General features: G+C 45.6%; 1 protein-coding gene across 1 annotated transcript in view; it reads left to right on the plus strand.

Annotated features, from left to right (window-relative positions):
* The window catches only part of LOC126162392 (solute carrier family 22 member 7-like), a 110,490-nt gene that overhangs the window by 33,509 nt on the left and 56,495 nt on the right, over positions 1 to 20,486 (plus strand). Inside the window, exon 4 of the mRNA XM_049918875.1 lies at positions 9,893 to 10,050. Within this exon, the coding sequence (XP_049774832.1) occupies positions 9,893 to 10,050 (158 nt within the window). The remainder of the gene's footprint in view (positions 1 to 9,892; positions 10,051 to 20,486) is intronic.

The following is a 20,486-nucleotide window of genomic DNA, read 5'->3' on the forward strand; positions in this document are numbered from 1 at the left end:
CAGTTTACACATTTGTAAAAAAGTTAATGATTGATGATCGCAATATACGACAGTCTTTGACCCATATAGATAATAATAAAATTTTTTAAATCCCCAGATGACCGAAAGAGCCTCTAATTCTGTCGTCGTGTAAATTCGTTCACAGTTGGACAAAACACGACTAGCAAACGCAATAGGACAGAAGGTGAGTTGTCCATTTATCTTGTGTACTTGGAAAAGGCACGCTCCAATACCCAAATTCGAAGAATCTGTTGACAAGTAAAATTCTTCTTGCATGTCCGGATGGTACAAAATCAGTGCATTTACTAATTGCTTCTTTATCTCTTCGAATGCTTCTTGACACTCTAATGTCCAGAGCCAGGGCACATCCTTCTTCAACAGACTATTTAGAGCTGCTGCGTTCATCGCCTGATTTGTTATGAATTTTCTAAAAAATGAGGCAAGACCCATAAATCCTTGTAATTGCCTCCTATTCCTGGGTGTTGGAAACTTACTAATTGCAATTAGCTTCTCCCTGGTTGGTAAAATTCCCTTTGCGTCAATTATATGCCCCAGGAACTTGATTCTGTTTACTGAAAAATGAGATTTCTGTAGGTTAGCAGTTATTCCTGTGGTTTTGAACACGTCCAACACTCGGTTCAGTAAGGTAATATGCTCCTCCCAAGTTTTCGATGCAATAAGCAAATATCAACAAACACTGTTATCCTGCTTCTGAGTTCTGGGCCTAGTGCATAATCTAGAGCTGCTATAAAGATTCCAGCACTAATGTTGAGTCCAAAACGAACTACGGTGAAATGGTAACTTCTTCCGGAATAAATGAAAGCCGTATACTTCCTTGATGACTCATCCAGCTTGACTTGCCAATACGAGCTCCGCAAATCAATGCTCGTCAAATATTTGACATCCTGGAACCACTGTATAAGTTCGTTTATGTTTTCCGGATGTGTTCTCACTGGAATTATGATTTTATTTATTTCTCTGGCGTCGAGTACCAGTCTAACAGTCCCATTTGCTTTTGGCACGACTAACAATGAGGAGCAGTATGGTCTTGTAGAGGGTTCGATCAAACCCCATTTCAATATGCGATCTATTTCCTTTTGAACTTGAGCCTTTAACCTCCAGGGAACAGGATAGAAAGTTCTACAATACGTTTCCTGCGGCTTAACGTAGAGATGGCATATGTATCCCTTAATAACTCCTGGCCTTTCATCAAAAACGTCTTCATACGTTAATAATAATTGGATTGAATAATAATAGGATTGGGGAGAAGAGAAGTTTGTGGCACAACTTGACCAGAAGAAGGGATCGGTAGGTAGGACATGTTCTGAGGCATCAAGGGATCACCAATTTAGTATTGGAGGGCAGGGGGAAGGTAAAAATCGTAGAGGGAGACCAAGAGATGAATACACTAAGCAGATTCAGAAGGATGTAGGTTGCAGTAGGTACTGGGAGATGAAGAAGCTTGCACAGGATAGAGTAGCATGGAGAGCTGCATCAAACCAGTCTCAGGACTGAAGACCACAACAACAACAACAACACAACAATAATAATTCATTGAGCTGCTTCTTCTGATCTTCGATAATGCAGTCGGATTCATTTAACTTTTCAAACACTAATTGACCTAAATCTTCTTTGACTTGGAACTCATTAATTACGTGCTGTTTAGAATTTTGGGCCGTCCTGATTACTTGCATACTGATCCCACAATTATATTTTCTCGTAAGGCTTTTTTTTTTCAACAACTCCAACTCAGTTTCTTGTTTATTAACATTCAACCAAATTTTTCCTGTTTTGAAATCTATTCTGCATCCATATTGACGTAGGCTATCGACTCCGTTAATGCAATCTACCGCCAAATTTTTCACAACAAGGAATGTGCTTAATATTGCTACATTATCGAATTCCACACCTAGTAGTGACTGCACCTTTACATTAGCCGATCAAGCCCCAACGGCGCCTATTATTCTGCAATTTTGAACTGGAAAAACTGGTACTCGTCTTATATTTCTGATCCTGTTGAATAGTACCTCCGAAATAACATTTGTGGTTGCAACTGTGTCTAAAAGCGCCTCTATAGGTACGGTCTCCATAATGACTTGCACTTCGGCTACTGCCACCTGTTCCTTATCCTCACCTTGTGGTTCTAAGTCCTCGGTCAGTTCATCTGCCGGTAATAGTCCATCATTATACGTTAGCATGGGTACACATATCCTGTTGCCCCTCAACCAATTGTTGACCGCTCCTCCGGGGCACGAGTGGGTCCTTACGAGTTTGTTGGATTTTGATTTGTGTGCTGGTTGACATCTTCCGTCACTTCGGTAATTACTGGTTGATTCGGAGATGTCCGTCCCCACTGATGTTGGCTATTTGAATTCATTCCTCTCGGTTGATTCCAATTTCTATTATTGTTATTATTCCAAGCTTGGGGTCTGGAATTTCTTTCGTTCCCCCACACAGGGTTGTATCTTTCCCTGTTCCTGTTGTTCCTTGAATAGCCCCTCGCAAGACCATTGCCGGGATTACTATTGAGATTTTGAGGTGTTCCTCCATTATTTAACGATCTCTGTTCATTCCTTCTAAGTGTCGATTGATCGCCATTGGTATAACCCATACTTCCACCTTGCCTACCGTTTGGCGGAAGTTCTATCGCCCTATATTGAAATCTGTTATTACGGGCTTTTTGGCTGTTCTCTTCGATAATATCTATATGGTCTAACGTCTTGAGGAACGACTCCAAGTCTTTGTCGTTGCCGTAAATCAATTGATTCCGGATGCTAGTTGGTAGTCTTGCCTTAAGTATGTTTATTATGTCTGGCAAGGGCATAGGTCTGTCCCAGTATCTCGTTTTATTTATATATTTTTCGAAATACCTTCTAAGGTTTCCTTTCGAAAAGGAGAAAGGCTCTGGGTAGAGCACCTCCTGCCTTAGGCGTTCCTGTACCCCTTCTGACCAGAACTTTGCTGAAAACGCCTTCTCAAAATCGTCATATGTCGGGCAAACAGAAGTCATGTCTGAGGCCCAGATCGCCCCCGAACCTTGTATATATCCTGTAACAAAACTGATCTTCTGCCACTCCGACCAATTTCTGGGTAGCACTCCTCTGAAACTTCGAATAAAAACAGTTGGATGGACCCCCCTTTTGTCAGGGTTAAAAATCTGGAATTGCCGATGCTTTATCATTTTTTTCTTCGGCATGGCAAAGGCTTTTGTAATCTCCGGTAGATAAGAATTCACGCGAACAACCAGCTTGTGGCAATTTAATGTTTAAATTACTTGCACAAGTCGGTATTGTGTGCGAATGGGCAATAACTGGCTCTATAGTCGTTGCCAACTTCTGCTGCTGCCCTGTATTCATTTGTTCTGAGCTTTGTTGTGAAGCGCGCATCGACTCTTCTATCGTTTGTTTCCAATGCTCAAGCTGGTGGCCCTGATAAGCTGACGAATGCCCTCCTCAAGCAGCTACCCCCAGCTTCTATTCCCATCCTGACGGCCTCCTTCAACAACATCCTCACAACCAGGCAATATCCCACTGCCTGGAAACATGCCGAAGTGGTCGCCATATCCAAGGCTGGGAAGGATCTTCGTTCCCCTGCCAACTGCCGCCCCATCAGCCTCTTGCCCGCCATCTCCAAGGTGTTCGAGAGGCTGTACCTTAAACGACTGCTCGTCAACATTTCCCGAGAACGAGTCCTCCCTGATGAGCAGTTTGGCTTCAGGCAGGGACACGCAACCACTCACCAACTCCTGCGCCTTGTAGAAGAGGCACTGGACGTCATAGAACGTAGGGAGTACTTCGGGGCCCCACTCCTCGACGTGTCCAGAACGTTTGACTCGGTCTGGCACGAAGGGCTGTTCTACAAATTATTTTCCCTCGGCTTTCCAGTGTCCCATGTACGGCTAATAGTCACATACCTGGAAGGTCGCACCTTCCATGTTAGGATCCCTGACGAGAAATCTACACGACGACGCATCAGGGCAGGAGTACCACAAGGCAGCGTACTTGGACCGCTACTCTACTCCCTCTTTGCAGCCGATCTGCCCTCTGCGCCGAGGGTACATTTAGCTCTCTACGCAGATGATACTGCACTCTTCTCTCGTTCTCGGAGTGCGGCAGGTCTTCAACAGCGGCTCCAGGGGGCTACAGATTCCCTAACCGATTGGGCTAGGACCTGGCGTCTGGAATTTAATCCCTCCAAAACCCAAGCCCTTATCATCTGCCGACGCCATATTCCCATTCGGCTCCCTCAGGTGACGGTCCTTGGTACCCCAGTCCCCTGGACTCGTACTGCGAAGTACTTGGGTGTTACCCTGGATCAGCGCTTCACATGGCGCCCCCAGGTGCGTCGTAAGGCAATGGGGAGGCTATGCCTGCTCTACCCTCTCATCAATCCAACCTCTTCACTCCCCTCACACCTTGCTGTTAGATTGTACACCTCCCTTGTTCGCCCCATCCTTGAATATGCGGTGGTGGTGTGGGGCAATGCTGCCCCCACCCACCTCCGCCGACTCCAAACCGTCCAGAACCGGGCTCTCCGGCGTGCCCTCCACCTCCCCTTCGACTTACCAACCCAAGAGCTCCACATCCTGGCCGAGGTGCCTCTCCTTCGAGCCCGCATCCTTTCCGCTGCCACTTACTTTTACCAACAAACCCGTCACTCTCTTAATCCCTTAATCCTTTCCTTGGGCACCCGTGTCCATCGTCTGGCCACCACTCGATGGCCAGACCTCCTATACCGCCCCCCATGACTTCGCACACACTAGCCACCTCACTTCATGTCGACTACTCTCTCTCTCATATCATCGACTCATCTCCCCTAGTCATGTCATCCACCCTCCACAGAATGCCACCCCCATCAGCCCCACACCCTCCCCACTACCGGCCTAATCACGACAGGCTCTCCTTTTATTCACTTCTTCATCTGTCACTCTCAGACTTCTTTCTCTTTCTCCCCCCCCCCCCCCCCCCCAACCACTCCACCACCTAAAGATTGTCTGCCACCACCATCTCAAGATGCCGCCAAGAAGAAGAGGCCAGGAAAATGGCCTTTCGTTTTCTTTCAACTTATGCTGTTCTTCCTCCTATCCTTTACTCTATCACTTAGTTATAGCTCCCGGCTAGCCAATGGGCCATTCGTTTTCCACACTCTTCTACTGTCCCTTCTACTGTCCTGTAATCTTATAAAACCACGCTGGCTGGTCAATTGGGCCATTCGTTTTCCCTACCTCTTCTACTATCGCTCTAACTATCCCTTCACCATTAAAAAAAAAAAGCCAGCACAAAAGTCATACAAACATCAAACCGTCATGACATCCCACACCAATCTTCATGTAAGAAGGAGAAGCGCCCCAGTTGCGCTAGCACTTCGCCCACTGCAGAGGGTACAACCCTCCGTTATGTGCGTCCGCGTCTGTATAGACGTGTACCTGTTGTCTTTAAAATCCCTTCACCTTCACACATAAGTCTATACAGTAAAGTAAGGCCCTCCCAGTTCTTGGCTGATCCGAGATAAGACAGGCGACAAAATTAGACTAATGGAGGATTATTAGTATTATCTCTATTTTCATTCGCTCTCTCTCTTTCTCTTCTTTATCTACACTCCTGGAAATGGAAAAAAGAACACATTGACACCGGTGTGTCAGACCCACCATACTTGCTCCGGACACTGCGAGAGGGCTGTACAAGCAATGATCACACGCACGGCACAGCGGACACACCAGGAACCGCGGTGTTGGCCGTCGAATGGCGCTAGCTGCGCAGCATTTGTGCACCGCCGCCGACAGTGTCAGCCAGTTTGCCGTGGCATACGGAGCTCCATCGCAGTCTTTAACACTGGTAGCATGCCGCGACAGCGTGGACGTGAACCGTATGTGCAGTTGACGGACTTTGAGCGAGGGCGTATAGTGGGCATGCGGGAGGCCGGGTGGACGTACCGCCGAATTGCTCAACACGTGGGGCGTGAGGTCTCCACAGTACATCGATGTTGTCGCCAGTGGTCGGCGGAAGGTGCACGTGCCCGTTGACCTGGGACCGGACCGCAGCGACGCACGGATGCACGCCAAGACCGTAGGATCCTACGCAGTGCCGTAGGGGACCGCACCGCCACTTCCCAGCAAATTAGGGACACTTTTGCTCCTGGGGTATCGGCGAGGACCATTCGCAACCGTCTCCATGAAGCTGGGCTACGGTCCCGCACACCGTTAGGCCGTCTTCCGCTCACGCCCCAACATCGTGCAGCCCGCCTCCAGTGGTGTCGCGACAGGCGTGAATGGAGGGACGAATGGAGACGTGTCGTCTTCAGCGATGAGAGTCGCTTCTGCCTTGGTGCCAATGATGGTCGTATGCGTGTTTGGCGCCGTGCAGGTGAGCGCCACAATCAGGACTGCATACGACCGAGGCACACAGGGCCAACACCCGGCATCATGGTGTGGGGAGCGATCTCCTACACTGGCTGTACACCACTGGTGATCGTCGAGGGGACACTGAATAGTGCACGGTACATCCAAACCGTCATCGAACCCATCGTTCTACCATTCCTAGACCGGCAAGGGAACTTGCTGTTCCAACAGGACAATGCACGTCCGCATGTATCCCGTGCCACCCAACGTGCTCTAGAAGCTGTAAGTCAACTGCCCTGGCCAGCAAGATCTCCGGATCTGTCCCCCATTGAGCATGTTTGGGACTGGATGAAGCGTCGTCTCACGCGGTGTGCACGTCCAGCACGAACGCTGGTCCAACTGAGGCGCCAGGTGGAAATGGCATGGCAAGCCGTTCCACAGGACTACATCCAGCATCTCTACGATCGTCTCCATGGGAGAATAGCAGCCTGCATTGCTGCGCAGGGGGATATACACTGTACTAGTGCCGACATTGTGCATGCTCTGTTGCCTGTGTCTATGTGCCTGTGGTTCTGTCAGTGTGATCATGTGATGTATCTGACCCCAGGAATGTGTCAATAAAGTTTCCCCTTCCTGGGACAATGAATTCACGGTGTTCTTATTTCAATTTCCAGGAGTGTATATATAGTTTTTAATATAAGATTTCATTACGTGATATAGTTATAAAAAGAATCAGCCAAATAGAATCTTTGGTGGAGTCCTTCGTCTTGGTAATCAGCGGCTGGCTTGCTGTAACAGATCTTTACATTTATTATTACTATTAAACACTGCGGTCAGTCGTGAGAATCAATCGTTTGGACAATTTGTTCCTTTTACGAAAGATTGCGAATTCCAGATGTGTACGAAGCCTTTTTGGACGATTTAACACAGACTCAGTGATTGCAGGCTCTCTTCGACACAGCTGAAACTTCCCCACTAATTACAGGTCCAACGTGATCAACAAATGATTCAGAAAAAACTCATTCGTTCATTCACTCCAGAACAAAAAAGTCACAAACCTTATTTATGGAGGAATTCGAGTATTAAAACCATCTCCATTACATGTCTAGATCTCCGGTGATTCCACGCCTTAATTATTTTCCTTTTACAATCTCTTTCTCTTTCTCTTGATAACAAACCGCTAGCGTCACAAATGTTAATTGGCTCGCTTCAGCGAGAAGAAAAGCAGAATATGTATCTCTCAGAAACACGTCAATCCCTCAACAGATGCCCCAGAAGCTGTCCTAGTTACCACTCTAACAACCATGGAGAATGCATATATGCATCTCTGTTATTTCAAAGAATAAATGCACTAGAAAATACTTTGGCGTCGACGAGCTGTCGCCACATATATTACGAGAAAATCAGATCAGGTAACTTTTCCAAAGTGAATGAATGTGGATATTTTGATTGAAAATGATTAATTGGTGCGTGGTAGAGGGTATTTGCTGTGGGGACATTAGAAGTGGTAGAGAAAAGCGCCGGTATTGGTAGCCCACTTATTGCCCAAACAGCCCGATTCTGATCCAATAATATCCGTTTAGAATGGGTTGAGTTACCCCAAAATATAATACCATGTGACATAAGCGAATGAAAATAAGCAGAGTAGACTAACTTTCGTGTCAAACGATCACTTACTTCAGATACCGTTGGAATAGTAAAAATGGCAGCATTGAGTCTTTGAACAAGATTCTGAATGTGGGCTTTCCACGACAGTTTGTCATCTATCTGAACACCTAGTGAATATGCCCATTCTGTGAAATTAAAACGTCAGGTTTCGTTGAATGTGTGTCAGAAACTGTAAAACTGAGTCTTACTGTGATTTAGCGTTAGTTTATTTTCTGCAACCCATGAACTTATGTCACGAACTGCACTATATGAAACAGAGCCAATGTTGCACATAACATCCTTTACTACCAAGCTAGTGTCATCAGCAAACAGAAACAACTTAGAATTACCTGTTATACTAGAGGGCATATCATTTATATAAATAAGGTACAGGAGTGGCCCCAACACTGATCCCTGAGGCACCCCACATCTGACTGTAGCCCACTCAGACTCCACATCACACACATTCTCAACACTTTTGCTGTCTTTTGTTAAAATAAGAGGTGAACCAATTGCGAGCTATTCCCTGTATTCAGTAATGGTCTAACTTCTGGAGCAATATTTTGTGATCAACACAATCAATCGCCTTAGTGAAATCAAAAAATATGCCTAGCGTTCGAAACCTTTGGCTTAATACATCTAGAACCTCAATGAGAAAAGAGAATATAGCATTTTCAGTTGTTAAACGACTTCTAAGGCCGAACTGTGCATTTGATAGCAAGTTATGTGATATAAAATGATAAATTATCCTTACATACACAGCCTTTCCAATAATTTTAGAATACACTGATGGCATAGAAACAGGCCTGAAATTGTCTACATTATCCCTTTCTCCCTTTTTATAAAGGGGCTTTACTACTGAGTACTTTAATCGTTCAGGAAACTGACCATCCTTAAAGGAAAAATTACAAATATGGCTAAGTATAGGGCTAACATGTGCAACACTGTACTTTAATATTCTGCTATGCACTCCATCATATACATGAGAGTCCTCAGTCTTCAGTGTTTTAGTTATTGACTCAATGTCCCCCTTGTCAGTATCACAGAGGAATTTTTCAGACATCAGTCTTGGAAAGGCATTTTCCAAGGGAGTTATATGATTTCCTGTAGATACCAAGTTTTTATTTAGTTCACCAACAATGCTCAGAAAATGATTGTTAAATACTGTACATATATCTGACTTGTCACCAACAGAAATTGTTGTTTATTTGGAATGTGAGTTGGACGTTAACAGTGATTCGCAATAGTGTGGCTAGATCTATTGACGAAAATTTGATCAATTCGCATCGCATGTATGGATGCAAAGGAAGAGTGCTACGACGACGCTGTACTCAGCTGTTCCTACAGCGACGACAAAGATGTCGCAGCAGTTTAACATCAGAGGATTGTTGCAGTACTCTGTGATTTGTGTTGCACGCTTCAGTGATTTCATATTCAGGCTTTTGTACTCTTGGGAAGATATATTGAGAGAAACAAAAGTTATCGGGGTAACAAACCTAACAAGTCATAATTACATTACTGCTTTGCAACGAACCACAAGAGACAAAAAATCTTTTACACGAAAATGTTTAGAAAATATCTGTGAACAACCTCCGAAATTTTATCTTTAGAGTTAGTGTTAACACAGTATATAAGGTAGACATGTGCAGCGCCTGTGTGGCCGGCCGGTGTGGCCGTGCGGTTCTAGGCGCTTCAGTTTGGAACCGCGTGACTGCTACGGTCACAGGTTCGAATCCTGCCTCGGGCATGGATGTGTGTGATGTCCTTAGGTTAGTTAGATTTAATTAGTTCTAAGTTCTATGGGACTGATGACCACAGATGTTAAGTCCCATAGTGCTCAGAGCCATTTGAACCATTTGAGCGCCTGTGTGAGGCCGGTGACCGGCAGGTGTGTGTTGTGCGGCGCAGGTACGGTCGGCGGCCCGCCTTCTTCCTGTCGGCGGTGTCTTCCGCTGTGACGCACTGCCTGATGGCGTTCACGGCGTCCATCTACCCGCTCTTCTTCGCAGTCTCTCTGCTCGCCAGCGCCACCAATGCCGCCACCTTCCAGGCACCTCTCGTGTTCAGTACGTACAACAGCTTTATTTAGCTTATGCTAGTTAGTCTGTGCTAGTAGCCACGCGTGGTAGCCGCGTGGTCTATGGCGTCTTGTCATGGTTGGCGAGGCTCGCGCCGTCGGAGGTTCGGTCCTCCTTCGGGCATGGGTGTGTGTACTGTCCTTAGCGTAAGTTACACTTCTGGCCATTAAAATTGCTACACAAAGAAGAAATGCAGATGATAAACGGGTATTCATGGGACAAATATATTATAATAGAACTGACATGTGATTACATTTTCACGCAATTTGGGTGTATAGACACTGAGAAATCAGTACCCAGAACAACCACCTCTGGCCGTAATAACGGCCTCGATACGCCTGGGCGTTGAGTCAAACAGAGCTTGGATGGCGTGTACAGGTACAGCTGCTCACGCAGCTTCAACACGATAACACAGTTCATCAAGAGTAGTGACTGGCATATTGTGACGAGCCAGCTGCTCGGCCACCATTGACCAGACGTTTTCAGTTGGTGAGAGATCTGGAGAATGTGCTGGCCAGCGCAGCAGTCGAACATTTTATGTATCCAGAAAGCCCCGTACAGGACCTGTAACATGCGGTCGTGCATTATCCTGCTCAAATACAGGGTTTCGCAAGGATCGAATGAAGGATAGAGCCACGGGTCGTATCACATCTGAAATGTAACGTCCACTGATCAAAGTGCCATCAGTGCGAATAAGAGTTTACCGAGACGTGTAACCAATGGCACTCAGTACCATCACACCGGGTGATACGCTAGTATGGCAATGACGGATACACGCTTCCAATGTACGTTCACCGCGATGTCGTCAAACAGGGATGCGACCATCATGATGCTGTAAACAGAACCTGGATTCATCCGAAAAAATGACGTACTGCCATTCGTGAACGTAGGTTCCTCGTTGAGTACACCATCGCAGGCGCTCCTGTCTGTGATGCAGCGTCAAGGTTAACCGCAGCCATGGTCACCGAGCTGATAGTCCATGCTGCTGCAAACGTCGTCGAACTGTTCGTGCAGATGGTTGTTGTCTTACAAACGGCCCCATCTGTTGACTCAGGGATCGAGACGTGGCTGCACGATCCGTTACAGCCATGCGGATAAGATGCCTTTCATCTCGACTGCTAGTGATTCGAGGCCGTTGTGATCCAGCACGGCGTTCCGTATTACCCTTCTGAAACCACCGATTCCATATTCTGCTAAAAGTCATTGGATCTCGACCAACGGAGCAGCAATGTCGCGATACCATAAACCGCAATCGCGGTAGGCTACAATCCCATCCCATCGGTACGCATTTCTCCTCCTTACACGAGGCATCACAAGAACGTTTCACCAGGCAACGCCGGTCAACTGCTGTTTGTGTATGAGAAATCAGTTGGAAACTTTCCTCATGTCAGCACGTTGTAGGTGTCGCCACCGGCGCCAACCTTGTGTGAATGCTCTGAAAAGCTAATCATTTCCATATCACAGCATCCTCTTCCTGTCGGTTAAATTTCGCGTCTGTAGCACGTCATCTTCGTGGTGTAGCAATTTTAATGGCCGGTAGTGTAGTTTAAGTTAGATTAAGCAGTGTGTAAGTAGTGGGACCGATGCCCTAAGCAGTTTGGTCCCCTAAGACCTTACCACAAATTTCCAATTTCTGTGCTGGTTATGGTGCAGTGCGAGAGCCCTCACAGAAATAATTCCCTATACCTTTCCTGAAAACTCCTATTTTGTTATAAATGGAATGGACAGCTAGGGCTCGACGTTCTACTGACACCATACTCGAAAGAGACGGAGCTCTGAGTCGCGAAAGAAGTGTGCTGTCAGCTGGCAGTGCTAAATCCACCTTTGAATTGCGATGCACAAGACACTGCTGGCGGTACCGAAGCGTGACTGAAAACAGCAATCGTCTAGATATTTGCTGAAACACAGAGGTGTCCCCATGGAAACCTACACAAAATCCCGTTAGGTGATTGGTTATATAGATGTGAGTGGCAGCCCCCTGAAATCCACTTTAACGGTAAGGACTCTTCTTCCGCCGTACAGACTATACCCCTGATGAACAAACGTATGGCAGGTAGTTGGTCATGGCCTTTTCCGAGGAACCATCCCGACCTCTGGTCCAATCGAGAAAACAACAGCCTATCCATGGAGAAAAGTGACTGAGACATGTTAATTTGTATTTCGTCTAGACAAAACTACAGGAGCACATCTTTAACGGTGACGGATTTGGTCAAACGTTATCATCTCCAGAAACCAAAAGTATTAAGGAGCAAATGGTTTCTGAACATAGAGAATGAACGGCCGAAATCGGTAACGATTAAAATCATATCAGTGAAATTGTGGTTGAAGCAATACACAGAAAACGTAGATCAGGATGGCTGGTCGAGGACATGAAACCTGCCCAACCCAAATACAAATGTACCGTCTTAATAACTCCAGAGTCTTGCTTGGACCTTCATTACCAAGGCACTTCGATAAAGTTCTAAAAATTAAGTAAGTATGACACACAAAGAATCACCTAATTTTGTCACAAAAATATTTAAGCTGACGTGTTAGTAAGTACTGATTAATTATTCTGCTGGTCGTTAAAAGTGCAATGCAATTATGTCGACATGCAACAGACTTCAAATTGGATTGAAGTTTACTAGACGCTTGGATGTGCAAATGATTAGCATTTCAGCGCAATCGGCCAAAGTAGATAGGAGTAACGCCATTTATATTTCGTGTACAGAGTTAACATTAACAAAAGCGACGAACTGCAGGGACGGATTCCCGATTGGAAATTAAGGAAAACTGGTCTAGGAACATGCGTTCGGAAATGCATCGTTGCCACGGTAGATGGCGCTGACAATAAAATTCCTCTGACAACCTGTCGCGTCTTTCTTGTGTGTTGGATTCTGTTTGATTGATGCAGAGTACTGTAAGCAGCAGAAGGGCCCGATATTCGTGTCGATAAAAGCCAAGATGGTGTGTGTGTACAGCCAAGCAGATGGAAACGGTCGAGAGGCAGCACGGCTGTGCCAAAACGAGTACGCTCACAGACACCAGCCACATCACACAACATTTCGAGCCCTTTTTAGGCATTTCTGTGACCATGGATCCTTTCAGACAGACGAAAGTGCGGGGACTGTGCGTACACCAGATGTGGGGGGACTAGTTTCTGCCTGTCGGCCGTTTCCAGCTGCTTGGACGTACACAATCACCATCTCGGCTTGTTCCCGACGTGAATGCCGGACCATTCTTCTGCTTACAGTGTGCTGTGTCAATTCACAGCCTGCAACCCATAAGAAACACACGGTACATGGTCTGAGAAACTTTCATTCGTCAGTGCCACCTACCATAGCAACAACGGATTTCCCAACACATGTTTATAGGACCTGTTTTCCACTATTTCTAGTCAGGAATCCATCCCTCCAGTTTGTCGATTTTATTAATGTTCTCCCTGTCTAAGGAAAGATTATGCAGTAGTCTCCTCATTCAGAAATAACATTTGAATGCCGAATGTCTGTGAGAATAGTGTGTTATGCTTCGTTTATGAATTAGAAACATTCTGTTGTGTCAGAACTCGACAAGGAATACAGAGCAGATGGGTTTAGGAGGCTCAGCGTCATGCACGATTGTCTCATTTGACAAACACTACCGAGGCAAGACAGACTGTTAGCTCACCCGTGAGGGTTCGTAGAGCTATGTCACATACCTTGAGCCAAGAAACTGGCTTGTCTGCGGAAAGACGGGTAACACTCGACACGGGAGTGTCACCACGCGTCGTGTTTTCAGACGAGTCTTCTTCTGCATAAGAATCAGAATGGACTTTTCTATTAAAGATCAGAAACGGAGCGAGAACGACACTAATGTTGCGGATTGCGTATTTCACAAATCAAAGCTCGCAGTTTCATCAGTGCTTCGTTCCGGCTGTAGTTCTGCGAGTATGACGAGCCCGAGAACTGAGCCGCTGAGGTCACTTCATATCGTCGACTCGTCCTCTCTTACTGAAGCTTGCAGCAGTGTAAGGCTAGTCGTGACTTATTGTTAGCACAGAAGATAAGTGCAAGATCTTGCTGATGTAAAGTAGCAATGACGAGGTGAAATAACAAATTCTCAGTATCAGATGCCCTTTAACGAAGCAGTGTTCTGTGAGACTGTTGGAAGAGTCCGGTCCCAGACTCCTACACTCATCAGGAGAGAGCCAGGCTGGATGTGGTGGTTGAGGACTTAGTTACACTCGAGAAAGCCAAGAAAACATCATTGACAATAATACGTTTATCAGGCAGCAGTACAGGATTGTGCTTCCAAGGCACCATGCCTCAGCCAGGCCGTCGGGGCAGCACCTCATCAAGGCCAGAAGGACGGCGAGCGCTCTACTTGTAGCACCGCTAGTGCAGCAAAGCGCCGGGTGGCGGCTGTTACGCCACTGAGCGGCTCATGACCCGCGAATTCCGAGGGCCTCTAGCTCTACGAGTCGATCTACAAACTGCACTCGTTGACGTCGAAGACTTGCACTCAGGAGTCAGCCCCAAAATCCAAATGAAGTACTCGCTGGCACTCAGGTGTCGGCTCTCAGCCTGTTTATGAGACAGGAGCCGGCAGCGTCGTTGTCTGCCAAAGGAACGCGATGAGCAGCAGCAGTGCTCCACCTCTCGAAGGCGGATGGTGGACAGCGTCCAGGTCACGCAGGTCAAGTTTCCAGCAAGCCTACAGGGTGATGGTGGCTTCCGCACCCCATCAATGTTGCCTCAGAATTTCGCAAAGCAGCTGGCAGCGGCAGCGCCCTTCCACCCGGAATCGTGGTTTCATAGACGATCGAAGAAAGCAAGGCGTGCCGAGAGTCGAGCCCCTCTCACTGGACAGTTGCAGCTGACACTACGCAGTGGGAAGTCGGCAATCAGCACTCAGCAATCAGTCGTTTGTGAAGAAGGATGGGGTATTTAAGTTGGCGCTTCCCGTGTGCTCTGCGGCGGTGCGGATAACAAAGACATCACGTGTCCTTGGTTTTCCCTCGCTGTCAGCTCTCCTAGTGGAAATGAGCGTTTGGCGTCGTTGGCCGGGAGGCCCCTTGCGGGGCAGGTCCGGCCGCCTTGGTGCAGGTCTTATTACATTCGACGCCACATTGGGCGACCTGCGCGACGGATGGGGATGAAATGATGATGAAGACAGCACAACACCCAGTCCCTGAGCGGAGAAGATCACCGATCTAACCGGGAATAGAGCCAGGTGCGGCGGTGCGGTTCTTTCCGTCCCTTTACGACGAACCTGCACCTACCTGTGAACATTGTCTCAGCATATCATCAGTAGGGAAGTCGAGCGAAACCTATTGTACTTCGACGTAAAGCAGGCTGCAATTAAAGTCACTAATCTACGTTTCGGGAGAAAGTTTTCACACGAAATGAAAGGTTGAAAATTTTGTCCTTGGGTGAACAAGTATCACTGCAAAGCCCGTGCTAGTCTTAACACAGTCACTCATAATCCCTTTCACTCACGTTAGCAAGTTTATGGTGTTGCGTTTCCCGAAAACGTAATAGCTACAAAAATACTGATTGTTTTTGATTGAGAATGCTCGCCAAATATTAAGTTTGTCGGTACCTAATGCAGTCACAGTTTTTAGCCATCGACCTGCTCAATACGCCACGCGGTATATGTCTTTACTCGTCACAAAATTCACTTAAAAATTCCGAAATTTCTAAACGCCCATCGGAATAATTATGCCGTCACTTTACCACACTTTCGATGTATGAAACACTGCTAGATCCGGTAACTTATCGTTTCCATCGGAACGACCACGACACATGTCCGAACTGTTTCATGACTATGCTCCCACTCCTCTCTACAATACTCTAAGTCTTCTCTACCGGCAGAGAAAGGCGCGCGAAGAATATTGCTTTACCATTGGTCAGTTTACTCAACAGCCAATAGCAAAACAACATTGTCCCGCGTCAATCCGCGCTTTTCATCAATAACCAATCGCAAAATAGTAAACCTACCGACTGCACTTTTTACCGACGTAATTATCTAATATGCTGAAGTCCTGCTTATGCATAAAGTGATTTATTACTGTTATTTATACCTGAATTAACTTTCCCTTTACCATAAACTTACTTTACAAATATATTCTACAAAAATCCCCTTTGTCCATATCCATACATCTTCGAAATGTTCCCACACTAAATCCTACTACATAAGTCGTTAAACACTTATCTTCATATTAACCTTAAACCACACTCACGCATCATTCATACTGCTAAAACATATTTATAACATTTTACATACGCAAAAAGACATAATAACATTTTATGAAAATAATAGAACAGTTTATGAAAAACGTTCTATTACTCTAGTGCACTCTAGTGGGCACAATCGAAACTAAAATCACAGTCCCCCCTATCCAATATTGTCCTCTATCGGCTGATACATAAACTACGTGCGCGTCCAGTCTGGCGTCACCATCTGTCACTATCCAGCTCTGAGACACATCTCCCACTTAACCGCCTCCAAGGCAGTATCGGTATACGGCGCTACGCCTCAACGGGTCCGTAGGACGGCAATCCGTCACGCTGACAACTCGGCTATCGTGGCGGACAGCTCTCCTAGTGGCTCCAGACTTCTGCAGCTTCAACTTTCAGAGGCTCTTTTCTGCTCGCTCGGCAGCTAGATATGTGTTGTTGTGTTGTGCCTAGCCTTACTCAGCTTTTCTCAGTAGTATGACGGTATCTCTTGGCTTCTATGATGTCATTGTGCTTCGCTTGCAGACTTGCGCGCTCGGTCATTTCTTCGTGCTGCAATAACTTCCGTGATTGCTGTAACTTGCTCAGCTCCCCCTAGCCGACAGTTTACTGGCTATTGACAGAGGCGATCTGACTTCCAGGAGCTGCCAAGGTAGAGCTTGGACGAATTTTTAGTGTCCGCCGGCGATACTACCCTGTGGCGTAACACTGTGGAGGATGTAAGACGAAAATCAGTTGATGCAAAGTGCAGAATTTCAAATGTGTTCCATTAGAGAAGGAGTATAGTCCGCGCCACATGAAAAACATACACATTTCGTCCAGTGCAAATAAAATGGTCGTATTCTTGTTTGCTCCACCTCAACCATGAGAAAACATACATGCTGTGTCAAACATAAATTGGTCACAGAGCAGCGCCACTTTATGTTCCTGTAACAAAAAAGAGAACTATTTCTGTATTCATTTGTTTATTATATCTCGCGTCAATGGGCTAACAGTGAGTTGTGCAACTTATCATTGATTTATGTAATTTATTGAATAATTAATCACGGTTTAGAGACTGCGCTTCATCCTCACGTCGTGTTTTCTGATACTGTCATTACAGACTCGGAAACGTCTCGAAAGTGTGTTACTGTTAGACACTCTCTTAAAAGATATTAAATACGAAAATAAAATTACAGGCTTCTTCGAATAAGTTCTATCTATATAAATGTATGTACTAACAGAACAATTTTCACTGCCAACAATTCAGTCGTCATAATGGTTTGGAATAATATTCATGCCCAGTGCTTGCTTCTGTAATTTTTGAGACTTTTGAGCTTGAACTTGAGAATGACTAAAAAGCTGAAATCATGTTATATGCAGTAAATGAATAGCAATTTACAGTTTAATGGCGGAAATTTTTTTCAGAACGTCGGTCCATGCAGCGGAAATACTGCGAGTCCGCGGTTACGTCTGTGAACTCGCGTACTCGCTCTCCTTTATGAGCGAGTCGAGTCTACTACCCGGTAACAGACTCAGGTGACAAGTGGACTGCGGAGGAGACTCACAAATCGAGTTTACGGGCAGACTGAGATGGCGAGCTCGGAGATGACGTCACATGACTCACTGGCGAGTTGAAAGAGAGTACACGGACCTCATTTCTGATCTCTAGTTTCTGTGTGTGGAGTCTCCAAGGAGAACGCTGCCACACTACATTCGTATCCATCTTACGGGCACTAAAGTGGCGTGATTGTATGAGGTACTGTTAGGAGCACAACGTGATCAGCTTCTGGTTCTCGTAGCCACTAATTTTACAGCAGCCCTTACATTTCTGATGTTTTACGGCTGGTGGATGCACCCTGTCTTCGAAGAATCTGTGACATTATGTTTCAAACGCAAGGCCCCATGTTGCCCAATCTGTCCTGTCCTACTCCCAATAGAGAGGGTGTTCGGTTCTTGCCTTGGTCGGCACGTTCACCTGACACCCAACCCATTGAAAATACCTGGTTTTGGGTTGCCGAAAGACTCGCAGTCTACCACTCACCTGCTAGTACGATTTGGAGTAAAGTAGAAGGACGTACCAGTATTTGTCACTCAAGTTCAGTTCCAGTCGAAACCAACCGAATATGAGATATTGTTTCCGCCAGAGATGGCAGTTAAGTCTAATGAATTTCGTACCTTGTATATCCTTATCACCAGAAAATTTGATTGTGTATTATTTCCTCTGCACTGTATACGCTTGATAATTATAATTTCGTTACTTAATATTCTTCACGGTATTGAAGTTGTAATAACCAATTATGAGAGTCTCTAAAAAGCAGTCAAGAGTCTGGTACACGTCTGTTATGGTGAAATATGTCAGCTTTACTCAAGACACGGAGATTTTTTTTTAATGTTAAGTTATATAAAAGTTACAGCTGTTTAACGTACTTTTTTGACAGAAAGTGTAAAGGATTGGGGAGTCGTAGAAAGACACAACAGAAGAAGGATGGAAAACTATCGTTTTGCATTCTTTAATTCTGCTCGTGAGGGGCGGGTATCGAAGTCATATTCTGATTTACGTTTCCTATGGTTCGCCTAAATCATATCATATGAAAGCCGTGAGTGTTACTTACAAGAGATTCGCAGTTTATTTCTCTCATATGCTTTGCTGTTCGACCCACTCTTCTGTTGATGATAGCACGACCGTTGACTCAACTTTCAGACTTTCAAAGAAAAGAAAGCCTTTATGAAAATCAGTTCAGTTCAGCAGTTCAGTTGGAGATGCATGGGAGAGAGGAACAGACCGGACGTGACCGTACCGAAGGAACTACTGTGGTAATAGTCTTCAGTGGTTTAGAGACAACCTGGGTGCGGTGATTTGACTCCCCCATATGAGTCCATTGTTTTGGCCACTGTGTCGTAACGCTCGCTGAAGTCACTTTTACAGAGACTGTCAGTTAATCGAAACAGAGAACAACCTCAAACTGCGTATTTAATTTGTGGCATTACATATGCGATGTTGCAACAAGAAGAACTTGAGCTAACAATGTTCGACTAATGTAACTTTCGGTCTAAAGCAGTGGTCGTCAAACTTGCGCCCCGAATCAAGAGTTCTTCCTTCCCGCGGTTCTTAGACGTATTTTGTAGTAATATTCATGTAGTAACTAACAACCCAATCAAAAAATGTCAACTAACGTTAAGAGATGTTTAAGGATGTACATTTACTGGTCATGACAAGGCAGGTGGCTACGTAGCGCGGCCACTAGGAGGTTGGAGAAAGTGAGAGGGGAAACGTTTCACTGTTTATCTTCCAGTGCACACGTTATAGTGGAAATGGAAGTTTCAGGGGAAGTATACCATCACTGGTGATATTGCACCTTCACTGGTCCATTTAGTGAAAGTAGATTACTGATTCAATTTGTGTCAAACAATACATATTGACTAGGGACAGTGCACCACTATCACTAGTGATTGTATACCTTCACTGCCAAGAGATGAGGAATGTGAACCATGGCTGTAATAACAAAACATTCGTACTTCGAAAGTTGCATTTGTCACCTGTAGTTTGAAAACATAGTCATATTATGTAAAATTCATTTATTGCAACAAGGACGTGCACCACGGCACTTTGAGTTGCACAACACGGTTTTGGTTTGGCAAAAGCATCTCAGAGTCTGACATTTTTGCTGGCAGTTGCATTTGAAGAACCCCTGGCCGCTTCCCATCGACTGAGACGTCGCAACTGTCCTCAGGGCAACAGTTTTCTCTGCTGTAACTTACTCCTTTGAGATTATTCTTAGAGGGCAAGTACTGAACTGGGACCTGAAACAATATGTTGTAGTTGTAGCCACAGTGGCACGTCATATCGTCCCTTCCATAGTTATTTAAAAGCAAACAATTTATTACTGTGCATATAGTTGGCTCAGCACACCATCTCTCGTCCCGATTCTGTAGAAGCCATCGGCCGTTGTCTCGAGGACGACACCCAAGATCGACCTTATATCTCCTCTTCCTACATCGAAGTCGGGAACTGGTACTCTCACAGTACAGCCCTTTTCCACTGTTGGGAAGCAGTGATCTGAACACTGCCGCATTCTTTGCGCTTGTTTTTCTAATCACTTGTACGCTTCAGTTCTGCGTTTTTTAAAAGCACGAGTTGACTCGTCAAAATGTCAGTCAGTAGACATTATTGTCAGGAATACTCTCTTCCTCCCTGTTCTCAACTTCTGTTCCTGTTGGTATGTTATTCTCTTACAATGGAGATTT

This window comes from Schistocerca cancellata, chromosome 1, assembly GCF_023864275.1.
Source record: "Schistocerca cancellata isolate TAMUIC-IGC-003103 chromosome 1, iqSchCanc2.1, whole genome shotgun sequence".
NCBI lineage: Eukaryota > Metazoa > Arthropoda > Insecta > Orthoptera > Acrididae > Schistocerca > Schistocerca cancellata.